Here is a 20,758-nt window from a genome sequence, read left to right on the forward strand (position 1 = left end):
TACACAACAGTAGGTTTCTTTGAAATTAGGGAAGTCATTAACGCTTAACTTGGAAATTTCCCTCTTGAATTTAAAATTAAGCAAAAATATAAACATAAAAATTATTTTCGGTTTTCTATCAAACTTCCAACATAGTTTATAAATAGAACGACCTTGACACTCCTTGGATCTATTAGCCGTGACGATAAAATGTTCCCGCTTCGTGATTTTAAACATTCAATGTGAAAAAAGTTGTTCGAAAATTTAATATCTGTTCAATTTACATGACCGTTGTTAATAGTTCTGATTAAACTAACTATATATTATGGCCGAATTCCATGGGATATTAAATTATCGACCAAAAACACATTGTTTTCAAATCTAGGTCACTGCTAGTTGACGAGGATGTCAAAAATATCGAAATAAAAGCTTCTTTATGTTAATCTAGAAGTCGAAAATATATATAAATTTAGGTTTACAGGAAAGAAAATACATCTATGTATTCGGTACAAACCTTAAAATACACATACTTTCAATAAATTTTATGAATCGATAGAAAAATTGAACGACACTTACCTTGAGCTCTCCAGCGTCCGCCATTTTGTTTAATTTAATGCGCAAGCGCTAGAAAATGTTGACCTCATTTCCGCTAAAAACACAGCAATGGCTGGGAAAAATTGTAGGTTATGAAACTTTAAAGGACAAATTCCTTTAAAAAGACAACTAGAATCGTTACAGCATCGCCATTCGGTGCAGACATAAAAATCATTGTCATGCTTTTAGGACACACATAGATCATCCTCTCCCATGCATTAAATTTTATACAGTTGAACGTTTTCACGCGAATTAAAAAAGGGGGGAGATATATTTGTTTTTCTTCTTCTTCTTCAAATACAAAATCTTAAGGCCTTTTGGCACGAATTGTCTCAATGTGCGGTTTTCCTCTGGTGCGTTTTCCTCAACTTATTTTCTTCTCTATGCTTTAAATGGGTATGCGCTGGTTAAGATTGGGATTGTGGGACAGTAGTATTAAATCTGCCCGTTCTGTCAATGTAATGTGCCACTGTTTGTAGTTTGGCTTTTGTCTCTTCTGTGTTCTCGCCGTTCAGTCTCGTTAGCATAGTAGCTAAATTCAAGTTTCTGACCCCGACCTCTATGGATATTTGGTGTAACATATCTTCTCGTTCGTTTTCATAGCAGGGACATTCCAGAAGAAAATGTTGAGGCGTTTCAGGTGCTCCACAGTTGCAGGACTCTATGGCGTTGGTTTGGCCTACTCGGTTCTTGTAGTAATTGAGTTCTGTATAGCCAGTTCTTAGTTGGGCGAATATACTTTAATGATTCTATCTGTTTACAGGGTTGTGTGTACATGGTGTATCAAATTCTAGACAGTTCAACACCCAGACAAATCGGTACCGGACAAATCAAATCGGCACCTGTGAAAGATAATTCGGCCCCCAGACAAATCGGCACCTTATAAATTATTTTTATCTTTGATCTAAATATAGTCAACCAAAAATTAAAATTTCCTGGCACTGTTTATGTATGAGGGCATGAAATCAATTTGCATGTTTAGTGTGAATATATATAGCAATTATGTTTGACTGTTATTAATTTGTCTCCTGCACTATTTATAACCTATAGACTCATCTGCTATAAAATCTTCTTGTACTTGCTCTGGAATGTCGAAAGAACGGTCTACTACTATCGAAGGGTATTCATCAATAATCTGCAATAAAATACATTATTGAATACATGTACATGAATACAATATGAATATGAATTGAAAATCAGAATATCTTAACAAAAAATATATTCATATGGAATGAAATAAATTTGAATAATGAATAATGTACATGTAATTATATGCAAAATTAAATTTACAGAACTAACATTGTGGGTTGATGTTAAGAGAGTTGTATATATAAAGGGGAGAATGGGGTAAGTGGACACATTACATGTAAGTGTATACACATGCTTCAGCTCGCTGGTGCATAAATAATATTTTCCCCCTGTGTCCCAATAAATTCTGTGTAGATCTTTCTTCATATTTGTAGGCATTTTGTTTATTTTCTTTCAAGGGGTTATCATGGTCTAGATCCAACAGCGAAAAATGACTACTTACCCCATGTATTGGGGTAACTGGTCATATATGAGTAAGTGTAAAAGAAGTGTTCTCAGTCCATCTTCTTTGGTAAATCGCCTCGATTCCACCTTTTAGTCCTGCCTCTGATCTCTGTCAGATTGATTGGTCATAAAAAAAAAAATAAAAAATTGTATTTGCACCCAACTTCCGATTTAGAAATTTTTCTTCATATTTTAGTCATTGTCAGTTTTTTGGAAGGGTATGTGTGGGAGGATTTTCGAATATTGTAAATTTTGATTTGTTTTGGTTTTTTTTTTTGTTCTGGATGGAAATTTAAGTCATGGTTAGGCCACACCAATTTGATTAATAGTTCTTTGGATTTTCCCGCTCCTGTTTTGGAGAAATTGACTTTTCAATAAAAAAAAAATAATTACCGCTTCCGCTAATTTTTGGGCCGCATGCCGCTCCATAATTAGTTTATCCTTGACATTTTTTTTTCTCGTAGACGTTTTTCTTGTGCATATATCACTCCAGTCAAATCAAACTCACTTGTGATAAATCGATTTGTTAATAAAAGGTCAAAAATCGGGATGCCAACATGAAGTTGTGTCAGATCATTGCATAGGACAAGTAGTTATTCAACACACAGTTATTTGGAATTGATTTCGTTTTACCTATTAAGACTTGTTTAAGAAGACAAAATAAAAAAAGTCTTTCGTTAGACGACCACAATCACAACAGTACTCGTTAGAAACTATTGTTATTCCTGATCATTGTTTCAACAGACATATTCCGAGACTAATCTGACGTACAACCACGGCTGTTTTCCAGACATGATATGGTGTTGTCCAACGGCCCAAGCTTGTCAGGCAAAACAGCCGTTGGACGTCGGAGTAATCTACAACAGACATAGAAAGAGCTATCTGTCTTAGATGAAATTGATATTAAATTCACAGATTTAAAAAAAAATGACATAAAAGTCTTATTTTCAAATTGATAAAAAACCCATATATCCCCTTTTTAGTCTATTGACATGCACTCCGAACGCTTATGTAATGGACAATTTAAGAGTTCTAATATTCGAGACCAAAGTGGTGGTGGCCTGCAAATAATAATAATGCATGTATTATTGGTGCAATCACTTCCAGTTTGAGATACATTTAGGTTTCAGGGACAAAAGGAAAATGTATTTTGCCAAATCAGAATAATGCATGTGAATGTTGTTTAAGGAGATAATGTATTTTAAGGGACTGAGATCAACATACATAGCAATATAAGTTGGTGTTGAAATATTCACCTCACTCATTATGTTGATCCTTTTATAGATAAATAGTTACAACTAGATGCCAAGCAGCCAATAAACAATCACTTCTATATATGAAAACAACTGTATCAAAGATTTTTAATATTTTTTAGGGCATTTTTTGGAATATATGCACATATTTTAATTGTATTCCCTACAATATATTTACCTATTAAACTAACATAAGTCCTCTAGTTAAACTTTATCTGCTTTTCCTCCTTATTCTATACATATGTGTGAATTTAAATAAAAATTCACACAGTTAAAGCTTATTTGATGAAAATAGTCAAAATTATACTAAACCAAAGTAAACCAGAAAGTTGGGTATGGTATAGTCTGTACTACAGGCACAAATACGTCAAATTATATGCATAAGAGCACGTTTCTCCTTCTTTTTAACTCACCTGGCCTAAAAGGCCATGTGAGCTTTTCTCATCACTTGGCGTCCGTCGTCGTCGTCTGTCGTCGTTAACAATTTTTCAAACATCTTCTCCTCTGAAACTACTGAATGGATTTGAATGAAACTTAGCATGATTGTTCCTTAGATTATCCTGCACAAAGTGTGTCCTTCGATTTTTGATCCGTCAAAAAACATGGCCGCCGTTACTTAAAATAGAACATAGGGGTCAAATGCAGTTTTTGGCTTATATCTCAAAAACGAAAGCATTTAGAGCAAATCTGACATGGGGTAAAAATGTTCATTAGGTCAAGATCTATCAGCCCTCAAATTTTCAGATGAATCAAACAAACCATTGTTGGGTTGCTGCCACTTAATTGGTAATTTTAAGGAAATTTTGCAGTTTTTGGTCATTATCTTGAATATTATTATAGATAAAGATAAACTGTAAAAAGCAAAAATGATCAGCAAAGTAAGATCTACAAATAAGTTAATATGACCAAAATTGTCAATTGACCCCTTAAGGGGTTATTGTCCTTTAATGACAATTTTTCACAATTTGTTCATCACATTTGCTAACTTTAAAAAATCTTCTCCTCTGAAACTACTGAATGGATTTGGATGAAACTTAGCATGATTGTTCCTTAGATTATCCTGCACAAAGTGTGTGCTTCGATTTTTGATCCGTCAAAAAACATGGCCGCCGTTACTTAAAATAGAACATAGGGGTCAAATGCAGTTTTTGGCTTATATCTCAAAAACGAAAGCATTTAGAGCAAATCTGACATGGGGTAAAAATGTTCATTAGGTCAAGATCTATCAGCCCTCAAATTTTCAGATGAATCAAACAAACCATTGTTGGGTTGCTGCAACTTAATTGGTAATTTTAAGGAAATTTTGCAGTTTTTGGTCATTATCTTGAATATTATTATAGATAAAGATAAACTGTAAACAGCAAAAATGATCAGCAAAGTAAGATCTACAAATAAGTTAATATGACCAAAATTGTCAATTGACCCCTTAAGGGGTTATTGTCCTTTAATGACAATTTTTCACAATTTGTTCATCATATTTGCTAACTTTAAAAAATCTTCTCCTCTAAAACTACTAAACCAAATTCAACCAAACTTCAACTGAATGATCAGTAGGGTGTATAAAATAAAGTTTGTGCTTTATTTTTTATTTCGTCAAAAAACATGGCCGTCATGGCTAAAAATAGAACACAGGGTAAAATGCAGTTTTTGGCTTATATCTCAAAAACTCCAGCATTTAGAGCAAATAAGACAAGAAGTTAAAGTATTTATTAGGTCAAGGTCTACCTGTCCTGAAATTTTCAGCCGAATTGGGTAACTGGTTTTTCAGGTATAATGCCCCTGAATTGATGATTTTAAAGAAATTTTGCAGTTTTTGGTTATTATCTTGAATATTATTATAGATACAGATAAACTGTTTGTAGCAAAAATGTTAAGCAAAGTAAGATCTACAAATAAGTCAATTTGACCAAAATTGTCAATTGACCCCTTAAGGAGTTATTGCCCTTTAAAGACTTTTTTCACAATTTGTTCATCATGTTGACTTACTTTAAAAAATCTTCTCCTTTGAAACTGCTGTATAAATTTCAGCCAAACTTAGGCTAAATGAGTTTCAGAGTATCTAGTATAATTTTTTTATTTCATTTCCTTGTATGTCAGAAACATAGCTCCTATGGCTAAAATAGAACGTAGGAGAAAATGATTTTTTTTTTGCTTTTGAAGAAAATAGGACGATTCAAAGAACATTTAAATAAATTGAAAAGCCAAAATAATCATTGATGAGAGATTTAACCAAAAAAATTAAGGTGAGCGATTCAGGCTCTTGAGAGCCTCTTGTTCTTTGAAGTTACCCAGTTTTAACATGTACACAAATTTCTAAATTGCACAATTTTAAAAAAAATTATACCGCTCGCTCCACTTGTATAGCACCCGCCTCGACAAAACTCATTTTCAAGAATTTTTTACAATAAAAAAAATGTTGCTGGCTCACCCCATATTTTTTGGAGCTTTTGTCCAAAGAACTATAAATCAAATTGGTGTGGCCTTATTTATGTTTTTTGTAACTTCTTAAAATATCCCGATTGGAAGAATTATTCTAGTTATGATTGCTGTCATCTAAAATCAACCCAAACTCTTTCCTATATTTAATGTTATGCCGTTCTGCTCTGTTGAACTTGTGGTCTAGTCCCGATTATGCATGACACGTTTTTAACTAGATGTCAATCAATCAATTATGCAAGTTTATATATGTAAAGTTACAAGGGGGGATTTAAAGCCTATTGTTTGGGTTGGGGTATGATCTGACTGCTTACCCTTCTGGAGCACCTGAAGTCGCCTAAGTTTTTTCGGGTCCGTGTTTCTCATTTGTTTTTAATTAGTTTTCAATGTTACTAGAACACACCCGTATATCGCGGGTCCGTGACTGAATTAAAGTATATAACTATGCGCAAGCCTTATTTTAGTATTAGTATTGTCATCTGATAAAGTCATGCTGATTATAAGATACACAGTTTTCTCTGCTTTCAAATCTTTCTGTTTGAACCCGTCGAACTGGAACTTATCAATTATTGATAATATTAATTATTTGAAAAACAAAAGGTCCTGGAATGGATTATTTTTTAATCAACAGCATTGTATATTAGTTATAAATATTGAATTCTTTGATTCGCTGTTTTACGTCATGCCCACTAACAAATTGAAAACTGTACCTATACGCCTTACTTTAGTCCAGATTTTTAGTATTCGTATTGTTATCTTAGAAAGTCTAACTGATTAAAATACTACAATAGGTAACAATTTGACAATTAAGTAGTGTCAACCCTGTGATTATGACCCGTGTAATACTATATAGCATATTAATCCTGAATACACCGTTTGGTGGTGCGCTTGTCAGATGCGGAACGTACAGATAAGGTAATCGGTAACAGGTGAATATACTATTGGTATCGGTATCGGACTCAACCCGGAACTTCTTAATTATTGGCAATATTAATTACGTGGAAAACAAAAGGGCTTGGAGTGGTGTAATTTTTAATCTACACCTTTGTACTATATTAGTTATATATAAAGTTGAATTTTTTGATTCGTCGTTTTTACGTGATGACGGCTGACAAATTGGACCTCGTAATTTTAGTATTATAGATATGTTGTTGTTTGTCCTTGTGTGTATTGTCTTATTTGTTCCCGGGTTTGTCTGTTATCCATGGCTTGCCCTTTTTTGGGGGGATAGTGCTTCGGTTGTCAACACTTCTTTTTATGAATGTTTAGATTTGTTAAATTTCTTTTTAATAGTCAATGACATTAAGAGAATGTAACATATTTAATGATCATGATAGTCCAGCAAACTATTGACAACACAACCCACAGTTACCCACTACAATAATTGGTCATATTTTGAAAAATGTTAATATTTGTTTTATATACAACTTATAATATCTATGCAACAATTCTTTAATTTTTCATAATAAATTTATTTTTAAAAACGAGGTGCGGTATTGTTTTGATCCTGAAATGTCCGGATGCGGAAATGTCCAAAATGGGTGCCGAAATGAATTCTGACTTGGGTGCCGATATTTCTTGTTACCATGTGTATGTGTTAATACACACCCTAAATATAACAATCCTAGGCTTTAGTCATTTGGTCATCTATCTGGTGGCTTATCCATGTGGGGACGTCTTATCAGGATAAAATCTAGGTTAATGACTCAAATAATTAATATACCATGGGAAATCCTGGAATTCCTTAATATGACGTAGTAGTCTTCGAAATGTACATTGGTAATAGTAAACCCAAGTATATGTAGTTCCAAGTAAACTGATGTTAAACCATATTCATAACAGTATAATCAGAATAACCCAAACAATATATTTACAAGGGATGTGTACTCAAAGCGTTTGAAGAACGTGTACATGAACGTCATAATAGAATACACCTTAACGGTATTTGTCCCCCTTAACTGGACATCACAAAAGTTCCTGTAAATTTTTTACATCACAAGGATCAGTGATTGTTGTATGACGTCAAAAGTTAAGTGAAATAGATTACCAAATAGCAACAAGGTGTATACTTACTTGCTTCTAGATGTATTTACACTTGGTTGCAAATTTGTCTGCCATTACGTAAAATTTGACATCACAATTTTAATGTGATTGTTGCTTAATCATACATGTGAACCTCCCAACGGGAGAACAATAATCCCGTTTTCAGGAGTCTCCTCCTGTCCTCCCGTTAAGGAGAAAAAAATCCTGTGTACGAAATATTTCATGAATTAAAATTTTCAGCTGCCATTTTTGATAATTTCTTACTACCGTACAGTGTAATTGACAGCTGTGTTAAATTTTACCTGTAAATCAAAGAAGATGTATAATTATATGGCTTCACTTGACAAGCTTGGGTGTCAAACATGCTGGTAATCAACGATGTTTGCCTCTGGCTAACTGCCATTGTGAAATAAAAACTTTGTGTATATAAAAAAAAAAACAATGGTTACTTCCCTTTGAATTATCCTGTTTTAAGTTATTTTTCTTTTTAAAATGTGAATTGTAAAAATTTATAAATTATTTTAGCAATCTAGACTTCTTTTCAAGGATTCAATTGAAATTTATATAGTAAGTCTGACATTTTCAATTTCCAAGCTCGACCGTGCAAGGGCTGTGTAGCCAGTCAAGATATTAAAATCTTCATTTGTTGTTGTTGTAATTACCAATCCCGACCGTGCAAGGGCTGTATAGACAGTCAAGGTCATTAAAAACTTCCATTTGTTGTTGTCGTAATTTCCAATCCAGACCGTGCAAGGGCTGTATAGTCAGTCAAAGTCGTTAAAAACTTCCATGTGTTGTAATTTCCGACTGTGCGAGGGCTGAAAAGCCAGTCAAGGTTGTTAATCACTTTCATCATCAATTGAATGCAATGTTCACAATTTTACACTTTTGACTGAACTAAATTCTTTGTCAAATGTACATCTTACAAGACCCTGTCCCTGACATGTATATCAAATTTCTATATTATTTGTCTATACAGTTACCAATGATAAGGAGATGGAGACAAGAATACAAATCTATACACAAAGAAAAGGTCATAATGATGTATTTGCATGCAGTGAACAATTTTAATTATCAAAAACAAAACAAAACAAGAAACAGATTCTTCTCAATATTTTTTTTTTAATAATGAGATATCATTCAAATAGAAAGGCAACAAGGGTACTATAAACATATTACATTCTGATGGAAATATAAAAATAAATCACTTTAAAAGACAATTTCTACATCAAACGGTTACTTTTACGACAAAATTTATGTTGATAAAAAACCTCCTGATCTGAGTCTTAATCTCCTGACTAAAATTTCCCAATCTCCTGATCTAAGTTTCACTGTCCATCACATGTATGCTTAATGTCAGAAGTATATTCGCAATATTCAGAGCAGATCTAAAGTCTTTTGGACACAAAAATCAACTAAATACATGTACAATGTATTATGCTACACTAAGACAACAACATCATAGATTACTGAAAGGAAAATATTTATTATCGTCTACATGTTTTGCCACTTACAGTGGCTTCTTCAGGACAATTTAAACATAGAAAACAAATACTGAGATACATAAAATGCTATGCATATGGCCTTAACATACTTTTATCCTGAATTTGCCTTTAATTTGCTGCTTGACATTAAACAACCATCCTGATCCATCATCATTCCACTCATTTACTTAACTATGTCGATGTCTGTTACTGTAGTGATGAACATAATGTATGTTTACATGGTAAATCATTGAAATAAGTCATTTTGTAAGTCAGTTCCAAAAATTATTTTAACCTTTTAAACCTAATTCTTTAATAGATCTATAATCCAATATGCCAACCTCTATTCTTAAATATATATATATATTTTAAAACATATTAAATATTTCTATTTTCAGTGTTACTGTTGAAGAGCGGTTTCAATCCAGCACTAAGTCTGTTATTAAGAAGACCAACTCCATTAACAGCAGTATGTAGGTCAGCAGGCTCACAGAAACAGGCAGTTCAAGAAACAGACAGGTATACAAAAAGTTATAGCAATAAATTACAGAAATGTTCAAGTGGTAAATTCAATAAAGTTACTCTGAGAGGATACATGTATGAACAAAAAATTTAACTTCAAAGGGAAAAAATATTTAATCTGAAAATTCAATATTAAAAATAAATTGGGTATGACTATACATTGTACATGTATATGTCCAAAGCAAATAAATGTTATTAAGGGAAAATGGTTATATGCATTTCTGATAACATGGTCTGGAGTAGAAGAAAGCTCTTAAATGAAAAAAAAAATGTAGTCATTGAATGATTACATGTGTAAAGAGCTCAGAGGATTTCTTGGGTATACAGTAATGAGACAGAAACCTATGGACAAAATATATTCTTATACTGCAATCAGCTATTTTACTATACAGATAAAGCTATACGTATAAATTTTAGCTTTATATGTCAATGACCTCAACTAACCTGTAAGCCCTGCCTACTTACCTGAACTACTGTATTTCATCAACAACGTCACGTCACAAGCATGACAACGTGTAGTAACAAAGGTCAAACTTTTATGAATTTGAACTTGTTATGTCTTCAAATTGGTATTTTATATACCATGTTTATTAAATATTATTAATTAAGTTCATTTTTCCTTTCTAATTCCTTAAAATGTCAATGTTTTACCTCCTGGACTACGCTCATAGGGAAATACCCCAAAATGTTACCCCAAGAGGGAAATTCCAAACACTTTTTTTTAACAATGTTTGTTACATATTTTTTTTTTATTTTTTTTATTTTTTATCGATTTCAGTATAAAAACAATATACGTTTAGTGTCTTGAAATATGAAATTTATTTGTATTCGGCACAAAACAGGGGAAATGCTCGGTAGAACCTCACATTTCCCCCGTTTCTAAGCCTCATACAAATAAATTTCATATTTCAAGACACTATACATAAATTGTCTAAATATAATATGTCTAACTATTTTTATTTTTTTTCAAATTTGTAAGAAAAGCTTTTGTCTGACATGTACAATGTGAAGTAATTCATTGCAATCCTGATAATTTTTCATATCTTAAACAATGTAAAATGCATAAACATGTTATGATGTACTGTTAACTGTAAAGGACTCTTAGATATTATGATTTTACAGTTGAATTTCATACATATATAGCATTGCTCCTCTCTAGATTTAACAGGTCCTATTTCTACTTATCACTTTATTTATTTGTAGATTAGAACAACCTTTAACAGGGCCAGGGATAACTAGACTATTTCTTGCTAACCTTTTACTGTTATTTATTTTTAGTTCAGAACAACCTTTAACAGGACCAGGGATCACAGAGCCTATTCCTTACTCACCATTTACACCTGCTTTACAAGATGCGTCTAAAGCACAATGGGTAACAGCGAGAATTGATGATGCAGTTGCATGGTGCAGGAAGGTATATTATCAAATAATTCAACATTCGACTAGAAATATTTGCAAAGGTCTCTTTTTTAATCTATCTGTATTGTTTCATCAGCCAAAATATTTGTCAAAAGTTTTTGATTCTATGAATAAAGGCAACCATTTTGAATCAAACGATCATGCTGTTATTGATACACTGTTAACATCAGATATATCTGTTCTAGTTAAATCATTACTTATGATCATGATTACCTTATTTTATATCTATCATTTCTAATAAATGCTCTATACTTTAATTATATAAAAGGGACAAAGTCCTATTTAGGTTTCTATTCATCCAAATCATAATTTTTTTTGATAATTTTCTATGGAAAACAAATCAGAGCTTTCAAAAGCTTGATATCAAACTTGCTGTGAGCATGCTATATGGTGTGATGCAATGATACATCCATCACTCATTAACTGTCTGTAATCTGATTAATTATATCATTATATTAGTGAGCAATCACTCACAGTTTTATGTTTTCCTCCTGTAAAACTAGATAAAATGTATATATAGTTCCTAAGTTTTAAGGCACAAGAAATTTTTATTATCTACATTGCTTAACATTTACAAAGCTTGTCTTCATTTCATATTGCAATTTACATATTGACGCTTCTTTGAAGAGCATGTTCAAATATTATTTATTATTATATACAGTTATAACAAGCGGTAAAAAAAGATGTTGGAAAAATATACCGTTTGTAAAAAGTACATAATTATCTCCCTTACACAAATTCTAAAATATTAAACAATAAAATCAATAGACAGTTAATTTTCTAGAGAATGAATATGATTAAAATATTATTTGAAAATTCTTGATATTCATGTCTGACAGCTCCCAGTAGTATTTTCAAAAGAAAATGGTCTTTTGGCATGTTATTTAATTGTTTGATGTACACACTTAAAACAAATATATGTTGTCTTCAAATTTATTTTATTTTGGGTTATTAGGTTTATGGGGAATAACATCTATGTGTCTTTTCTTTAAAAGTCAGTTTGTATTATAAAAATAAGTAAACTGAAGGGGCTAATAGTGTATATACCCAATGTAGAGACTGCTTGTAAAGCTTTTACTTATACATTTGTACTGGTGTAAAGCATGACATGCCTAGACTGTACTGTTTTACTTTTTATACTTTATTTGACTTAATTGTAAATTTGTCTTCATGGTGTATAGTTCTTCCTACCTCTATAACTGTTGTACATTTTTATTTTTTTCAAATTGTAAATGCTTTCCAAAGAATTTTATACCCAAGAGTCCTAACAGTCATAAGTAATAGTTGATAAATAATTTTGTGATTTGAGGATTGAATTTGGTGTATTAGTTAATTATTTTGTATTTTTGTAGTCATTAAAAAATAGTTAAGAATAGAAGATTAGGCACAGATCCAGCTATTTTGAAAAGGAGCGTTTAACCTCATGAACACCTTAAAATGTTAAAAAAAAAATTAAAAGGGTGCGGTTCCAATATTTACACAGATATGTCAACAGAACAGACAATTAATGCAAATTCTAACATGACGTCCTTCAAACGCTTTGAGTACACACCTGTGGTAAAATTTGAATAAATTGTCAGGGCTGTTCCAATCGTACTCCCACGTCATATGCTTTTTAATGAATGGGATCGACGTCATAGAACGATGACGTAAGAATATAAGCATTTTACGGGAAAAAAACATGCTTGCCAAACCAAAAATCTTCACAACAAGAAAACGTATAAAAACGATGCTAAAATGTTGGATAATTCATTTTTTTGAAACATACAAGACATTATAAGTAAATTATCATTTAAATTCATCCAAAACTATCTGAAAACGTATCTGTGAAACTTTAAGCATGTCACTAATTCAGTAACTCCGATCTTTTTACGCCAATTTAATAGTGCGTTTATTTATGGGAATGGCAAATATTTGCCTCCAACTTGAGCGCTTTGATCCAAAACAATTGCAGTATTTGTCCTATAAGAATCGAAATAATTCATGGGGGCTTGAATATATGGTGATTTTACCACGAGTTAGCCCTTTATGACAAATATTTTACCCTGAGTGATATTTCTTAATTAACCATATCTGCAACTGATAAATATTTTTAATTTCATATTAATATAAAGATTAGCACAACTAAACTGGTTAGCATTTATCTTTAACCTTTCTGAGGTTTCATGTAGAAAGTCATGGATCTAAATAAAATTATTGCCAACAATAACTTCTGATGATTATGACTCATCTATCTGCATTTGAGCATGATAACTATAACTATTGTATTGCTTTCATTATGCTTACTATTGCCTTTCTGTATTAAATTCCTTTCAGAACTCTTTATGGCCTATGACCTTTGGTTTAGCTTGCTGTGCTGTAGAAATGATGCATTTTGCTGCCCCTCGATATGATATGGACAGATTTGGTATTGTCTTTCGTGCTAGTCCTCGACAGTCGGATGTTATGATTGTAGCCGGAACACTGACAAATAAAATGGCTCCAGCTTTACGAAAAGTAAGATACATCATTAGTAGGAAGAAATGGTGAGATCAGAATCATTAATGATTTTCTCTTTCAGAGTTCAATTTGGCCAATGACTTTTGGTCTGGCCTGTTGTGCTATAGAGATGATGCATTTTGCTGCACCAAGATATGATATGGACAGGTTTGGTATAGTTTTTCGTGCTAGTCCACGACAGTCTGATGTTATGATTGTAGCAGGGACTCTCACAAACAAAATGGCACCTGCTTTTAGAAGAGTAAGGTTTATTTACCAGTTTGATTTACATTTTTAAAACTTGACAAATTTTAAGCTGCAATCAGTGTTTGAAATAAGGTTAAAAAAAACTATTTCAAAACTAAACTGTATGATAGTTTGAATATATCATGCAGAAAAACTTATTCTTTATATCTGTTGTATATTACCTCAAACTTTTTGGGGTTTCGTACAATGCTATGATGTTGTCATCTTTCGGAGACACATTTAGTTTCCAGGCAATAAATTTTGTTCAAGTGAATGGATCTCTATGAAATTTTACTTGAAGGTCCATTACCACAAAAGGAAGGTTGGGATTGATTTTATGGTACCCAACAGTTTAGGAATTAGGGGTCAAAAACAAGCATGTTTGTGGTTTCAAAACAATAACTTGTGTGTAAATGTATGGATCTCTCTGACATTGTACCACAAGGTTCCATATCTTAAAGGGATGACTGGGATTGAGTATGTGGTAATTCCCTAAACATGCAGGAATTAGGGGCAAAAAAGTTGCCACAAACAAGCATTTTTCTAGTTTCCAGACAATAACTTGTGGTTTGGTGTATGGATTTCTCTAAAATAGTATTACAAGTTTCCATACTACAAAGAGAAGGCTTGGATTGGTTTAAGGGGTAATTGCTCCAAAGGGGGGGGGGGGGGGGTTTCTTTTTTTTTTCCCCAATTTTTATACGACCACAAAAATTGAAAATTTTTTGGTCGTATATTGGTATCACGTTGGCGTCAGCGTCGTCAGCGTTGTCGTCCGAATACTTTTGGTTTTCACACTATTACTTTAGTTTAAGTAAATAGAATTCTATGAAATTTAAACACATGGTTTATGACCACAAAAGGAAGGTTGGGATTGATTTTGGAAGTTTTGGTCCCAACAGTTTAGGAAGTAGGGGCCAAAAAGGGCCCAAATAAGCATTATTCTTGGTTTTCGCACAATAACTTTAGTATAAGTAAATAGAAATCAATGAAATTTAAACACAAGGTTTATGAACACAAAAGGAAGGTTGGGATTGATTTTGGGAGTTGAGATCCCAACAGTTTAGGAATTAGGGGCCAAAATAAGCATTTTTCTTGGTTTTCACACCATAACTTTAGTATAAGTAAATAGAAATCTATGAAATTTAAACACAAGGTTTATGACCATAAAAGGAAAGTTGGAATTGATTTTGGGAGTTTTTGTCCTAACAGTTTAGGAATAATAAAGGGTCCAAAATTAAACTTTGTTTGATTTCATCAAAAATTGAATAATTGGGGTTCTTTGATATGCCAAATCTAACTGTGTGTGTAGATTCTTAATTTTTGGTCCCGTTTTCAAATTGGTCTACATTAAAGTCCAAAGGGTCCAAAATTAAACTAAGTTTGATTTTAACAAAAATTGAATTCTTGGGTTTAATTGATATGCTGAATCTAAACATGTACTTAGATTTTTGATTATGGGCCTAGTTTTCAAATTGGTCCAAATCAGGATCCAAAATTATTATATTAAGTATTGTGCGTTAGCATGAAATTTTCAATTGCACAGTATTCAGCAATAGCAAGAAATCTTCAATTGCACAGTATTGGAGTTATCTTTCTTTGTCCAGAATAGTAGTTAAATCAACTTAAATCATTGTTGTATACAATATACAATGTATATTCACTTTTACTACCAACTGATAAATTAAAACAATCTTTACCATTCAGTGATTTTACAACTTTTTATCAGTGTCTGATCTGGCATTATTGATTAAGGGTTAAACACACTTGATCACAGAATGAAAGAAAAAAAAGAGAACATATAAGCTATGAACAGTGCCTTTGTTTATTGTGGATATCAGTTCCATGACATTGTTATATTGTTGCAGGGCTCACGCTACCAGGCGACTTGGGCAAAGAAGTCGCTTTCCCGATCTTCACTTCGCTTTCCCCGACCCCCAAAAGCGAAAACATGTCGCCCTGTTCTTGACGATACTCGCTTTCAGTCGCTTCTGTCATCGGACATAATTTTCAATTTTTACCAAGTTGATGAAACACCAATTTTTTATTGATAATTAAAGAAATTTAGACATAAACGATTCATTATCTTAAGAAAAGAGGTTGAAACATTGTCTTTGCAGTGTGTAGCAGGTTATTTGATAAAAATACAACTTTTTATCACTTCGTGCATTTCTTCAAGTTCCGGTGCTTGTTACTCGAAAACGTACATCAACCTAAATTTCAGCGGCAAAATAAGTTTGTTACTTCATTTAAACGTGATAAAAGTTGTCTCCAGTAAATGTTTAATCCATTTATTGCATTAAAAACATCATGTTTCTTTCCAAATAACTTGTCAAACATCGTTTATTTTTGTAAATTTTCTTGCATTCGTCCGCCATTTACCGATTTCTAAACCACGTATCTGAACCGGACCTGCTATGACCGAAATCCGTACTTTTACAAAAACTACTACGGACGCACGTATGGAACAGCTGACAGAAGAATATTGATCCCAAAGGGAAAAATTACGTATTCCACACGCATTAAGAGACTTTTGGTTACATCTAATTGATTGGTGTATATAATTCCCTATATTTTTTATGGATTGTTTCAAAGTTGCTTAACTCTGAGACTATTAATTATATTATGGCCCAGCTTAATAACTTTTATATTTTTTGATGAGAAACACTGAATTTCATACACAAGATAGATTTGAATTAAATTTTAATTGATATATTATAATTTCTTTACATTTTTTAAAATTAAATTTTTTTTTTTTTGAGTGCTAGATATTAAATATTTAGTTGGTAGTTTCTCACAAGAACCTAAACTTAAACAATTTTTAATTTGATATGTTACTTTAATTCTATACTCAGATATGAATTTAATAATATAAAAAGAACATTATTTACATATGACCCTTTATACTATAGTAAAATCCAGACATTGTAGCGCACCGCGCGAATGAGCACTTCTCTTTCAAATATCACCACTTCTCGCTATCAGTTTCAAATAGAGAAGTCACTTCTCCCTATAATTCTGAAGTAGTGTGAGCCCTGTTGTTGGTATCTTAGTAAGTGCTAAATCCAGTTGGGGAAAACATTTGAGTAAAGTTTTGCAATAATGTATTATTTTATATTATAGGTTTATGATCAGATGCCTAATCCCCGTTGGGTGATTTCTATGGGAAGTTGTGCCAATGGTGGAGGTTATTACCATTACTCTTATGCTGTTGTCAGAGGCTGTGATAGAATTGTACCTGTTGATATATATGTTCCAGGTTTGTATACTTATGTCAGAGGCTGTGATAGAATTGTACCTGTTGATATATATGTTCCAGGTTTGTATCCTTATGTCAGAGGCTGTGATAGAATTGTACCTGTTGATATATATGTTCCAGGTTTGTATACTTATGTCAGAGGCTGTGATAGAATTGTACCTGTTGATATATATGTTCCAGGTTTGTATACTTATGTCAGAGGCTGTGATAGAATTGTACCTGTTGATATATATGTTCCAGGTTTGTATACTTATGTCAGAGGCTGTGATAGAATTGTACCTGTTGATATATATGTTCCAGGTTTGTATCCTTATGTCAGAGGCTGTGATAGAATTGTACCTGTTGATATATATGTTCCAGGTTTGTATACTTATGTCAGAGGCTGTGATAGAATTGTACCTGTTGATATATATGTTCCAGGTTTGTATACTTATGTCAGAGGCTGTGATAGAATTGTACCTGTTGATATATATGTTCCAGGTTTGTATCCTTATGTCAGAGGCTGTGATAGAATTGTACCTGTTGATATATATGTTCCAGGTTTGTATACTTATGTCAGAGGCTGTGATAGAATTGTACCTGTTGATATATATGTTCCAGGTTTGTATCCTTATGTCAGAGGCTGTGATAGAATTGTACCTGTTGATATATATGTTCCAGGTTTGTATACTTATGTCAGAGGCTGTGATAGAATTGTACCTGTTGATATATATGTTCCAGGTTTGTATACTTATGTCAGAGGCTGTGATAGAATTGTACCTGTTGATATATATGTTCCAGGTTTGTATACTTATGTCAGAGGCTGTGATAGAATTGTACCTGTTGATATATATGTTCCAGGTTTGTATCCTTATGTCAGAGGCTGTGATAGAATTGTACCTGTTGATATATATGTTCCAGGTTTGTATACTTATGTCAGAGGCTGTGATAGAATTGTACCTGTTGATATATATGTTCCAGGTTTGTATACTTATGTCAGAGGCTGTGATAGAATTGTACCTGTTGATATATATGTTCCAGGTTTGTATCCTTATGTCAGAGGCTGTGATAGAATTGTACCTGTTGATATATATGTTCCAGGTTTGTATACTTATGTCAGAGGCTGTGATAGAATTGTACCTGTTGATATATATGTTCCAGGTTTGTATCCTTATGTCAGAGGCTGTGATAGAATTGTACCTGTTGATATATATGTTCCAGGTTTGTATACTTATGTCAGAGGCTGTGATAGAATTGTACCTGTTGATATATATGTTCCAGGTTTGTATACTTATGTCAGAGGCTGTGATAGAATTGTACCTGTTGATATATATGTTCCAGGTTTGTATACTTATGTCAGAGGCTGTGATAGAATTGTACCTGTTGATATATATGTTCCAGGTTTGTATCCTTATGTCAGAGGCTGTGATAGAATTGTACCTGTTGATATATATGTTCCAGGTTTGTATTCCTATGTCAGAGAAAGATATAGAATTGTACTGGTTTCAATATTCAGCACATTTAAGGAATAACAGTACTGTAGTTGAAGAGTTGCCACCGTCAATTGTAGATTTGACGGTCGCAAATGCAGTTTTACTGGCGACGCGTACCGGAGACAGTAAAACAGAGATTTGCGACCGTCAAATCAAAATTGATGGTAGCAACTCTTCAACTACAGTACTGTTATTCCGATTCTAATGCATTTCAAAAAGAAATAATACGACAAAACTTGGAAAATGTCTAAATTTGACAAATAAAAAAAAAATACGCAAAACTTTATAAATGATTTTGGCGCAAAGACGTCATGGGTAAACGTGACGTCATACAAATAAAAACTTACAAACTGGAAGTTATTACGTTACCTGTACGCTTCAAATTTTGGATAAAATAACTTTAAAACGGCGAATTTGAGGTAGGTGTTGTTTTATTTTGGATTATATAGTAGTAATCGAACATTTGTTGATTCAATCATTTCAAAATGGTTGTCCCTCCTTAGTTACGCCTGGTCAACTGTGGATTTGACGGCAACTTTTAGCCAATGAAAAAAATTGTTACATACAAATTGCATTAGAATCATAATTATCTTTCTTAATTGCTACCAGATTTTCTTTAAAAAAAGAGTGTTTTCACAAGGGTAAACTGATACTTTTAAATAAATGTCACCTAATCAAGCAGTTTTACTTCAGACCTTTTGAATTCATTCTAAGGATTTTTGAAAAGCTTCTTTAACAATTTAAATAAAAGTGAACACTTGCATGAAAATTGGATAACCAATGTATTTTTCATGCCTGAACTTGACTGAATAGACACTTCTCTGGATTTATTATTATTCATTGGATACCAATTTTCGTTGAGTGAATGGACACAAGTTAGCCACAAAATTTAATATTCAATGAATGACAAATTTCCTATAGGCTTGTATGCAGACTTCAGCTAACAGTGAATTTAGATATCCATGAAATTAAATGATTCCACAGTAGTTTTTTTGACCTTTTTGAAAGTTCACATTATCATCTGTTAACTCTTGTACTTTACTGTATAAAATTTCATAGCTTCTCAGAACTTGTTTGGTCCATTCTACTTGAAATTCTTGAAGCATTATTAATCTATCAAATAAAAGCTATATAATGTTCAAATGTCTTTACAAATGTTTATATCAGATTTGAATTTTGTTTTAAATATTTCCATTCTATGTACTTAAAAGTTGTTCAGAACTTACAGGACAAAAAAGCCATATGCAAAAATTGATCCAAAGTGGGATCGGTGTGACTGTACCCAATGTACAAATAGAAGGCTACATCCATATAGAATGGGCATTGTTATGTACAGGTCCTTATATAGGGCAAATGCAGAGAATTAAAGACTTTTAAAAACTTAGCAAGGCAAAATTTCTTACTCTATCTCAAATATGCCACTGGATCTTAAGTGATCTACAATCAATCAATTGATCTTTGTTTTTCAGGGTGTCCACCAACAGCTGAAGCGTTACTGTATGGATTTTTACAATTACAAAAGAAAATCAAGAGAATGTCACGAGTTCAGAGTTATTTTTACAGACAGTAGAGCAGGAATCTTGTGTGCAAAAACTTTCGAACTGTTTATACACATATAAACTTGTGCTTTGACATATTTGAAGTTGATTAAATTATTCTGTTTTAAGGATTTATGGCTTTTGATGTTACATATATCATAGGTTTGAACGTAGTTTTCAATTTAGACTTGTTATATATATATATATATATATATATATATATATATATATATATATATATATATATATATATATATTTGTGAAGGTTTAACAATCTATTCTCCATGGTTGATTTTTGTTTGGTTGATTTATAGCACTTAAAATATGTGCCACAATGTATACAAATTGAACCAGGAATTTTAAACAAACATTGGACAGGACAACTAGCCACCAATACCTAATTACGCTTTAGAATATATTAGACATATAGACTATTGAATACAGACTGCAACACACCACATGTTCCAGATGACCTGTCTTGGTATAGCCAATAATGTGCTGG

At 32.4% G+C, this 20,758-nt stretch overlaps 2 protein-coding genes across 12 annotated transcripts in view; one reads left to right on the plus strand and one right to left on the minus strand.

The window, feature by feature from the left end:
• Positions 1–662, minus strand: part of LOC143071886 (E3 SUMO-protein ligase PIAS2-like) — a 39,388-nt gene extending 38,726 nt beyond the window's left edge. For all 10 annotated transcript variants that reach the window (XM_076246547.1, XM_076246544.1, XM_076246545.1 and 7 more), the window contains exon 1: positions 556–662. In XM_076246547.1, coding sequence (XP_076102662.1) covers positions 556–579 — 24 coding nt within the window. In that variant the 5' untranslated portion in view covers positions 580–662. The remainder of the gene's footprint in view (positions 1–555) is intronic.
• LOC143071887 (NADH-quinone oxidoreductase subunit B 2-like) lies at positions 597–20,387 on the plus strand. Of its 2 annotated transcripts, none has more exons than XM_076246548.1 (6): positions 597–658; positions 9,721–9,841; positions 11,123–11,258; positions 13,580–13,759; positions 17,111–17,246; positions 20,188–20,387. In XM_076246548.1, exons 1-6 carry the CDS (start codon positions 643–645, stop codon positions 20,286–20,288), a joined length of 690 nt encoding a protein of 229 aa, XP_076102663.1. In that variant the 5' UTR covers positions 597–642; the 3' UTR covers positions 20,289–20,387. The 2 variants fall into 2 exon arrangements, with proteins under 2 accessions (XP_076102663.1, XP_076102664.1); XM_076246549.1 differs by lacking the exon at positions 13,580–13,759 and adding an exon at positions 13,824–14,003.
• Positions 20,388–20,758: the final 371 nt, after the last annotated feature.

The sequence above is a fragment of the Mytilus galloprovincialis genome, chromosome 4 (assembly GCF_965363235.1).
Source record: "Mytilus galloprovincialis chromosome 4, xbMytGall1.hap1.1, whole genome shotgun sequence".
Classification (NCBI taxonomy): domain Eukaryota; kingdom Metazoa; phylum Mollusca; class Bivalvia; order Mytilida; family Mytilidae; genus Mytilus; species Mytilus galloprovincialis.

Bases quoted from the DNA above. Each gene is read 5' to 3' on its own strand.
- LOC143071887 (XM_076246548.1), top strand. The intron at 11,259-13,579 runs GTATATTATCAA...AATTCCTTTCAG, and splicing joins CAGTTGCATGGTGCAGGAAG to AACTCTTTATGGCCTATGAC. The intron at 13,760-17,110 runs GTAAGATACATC...TTTATATTATAG, and splicing joins TGGCTCCAGCTTTACGAAAA to GTTTATGATCAGATGCCTAA.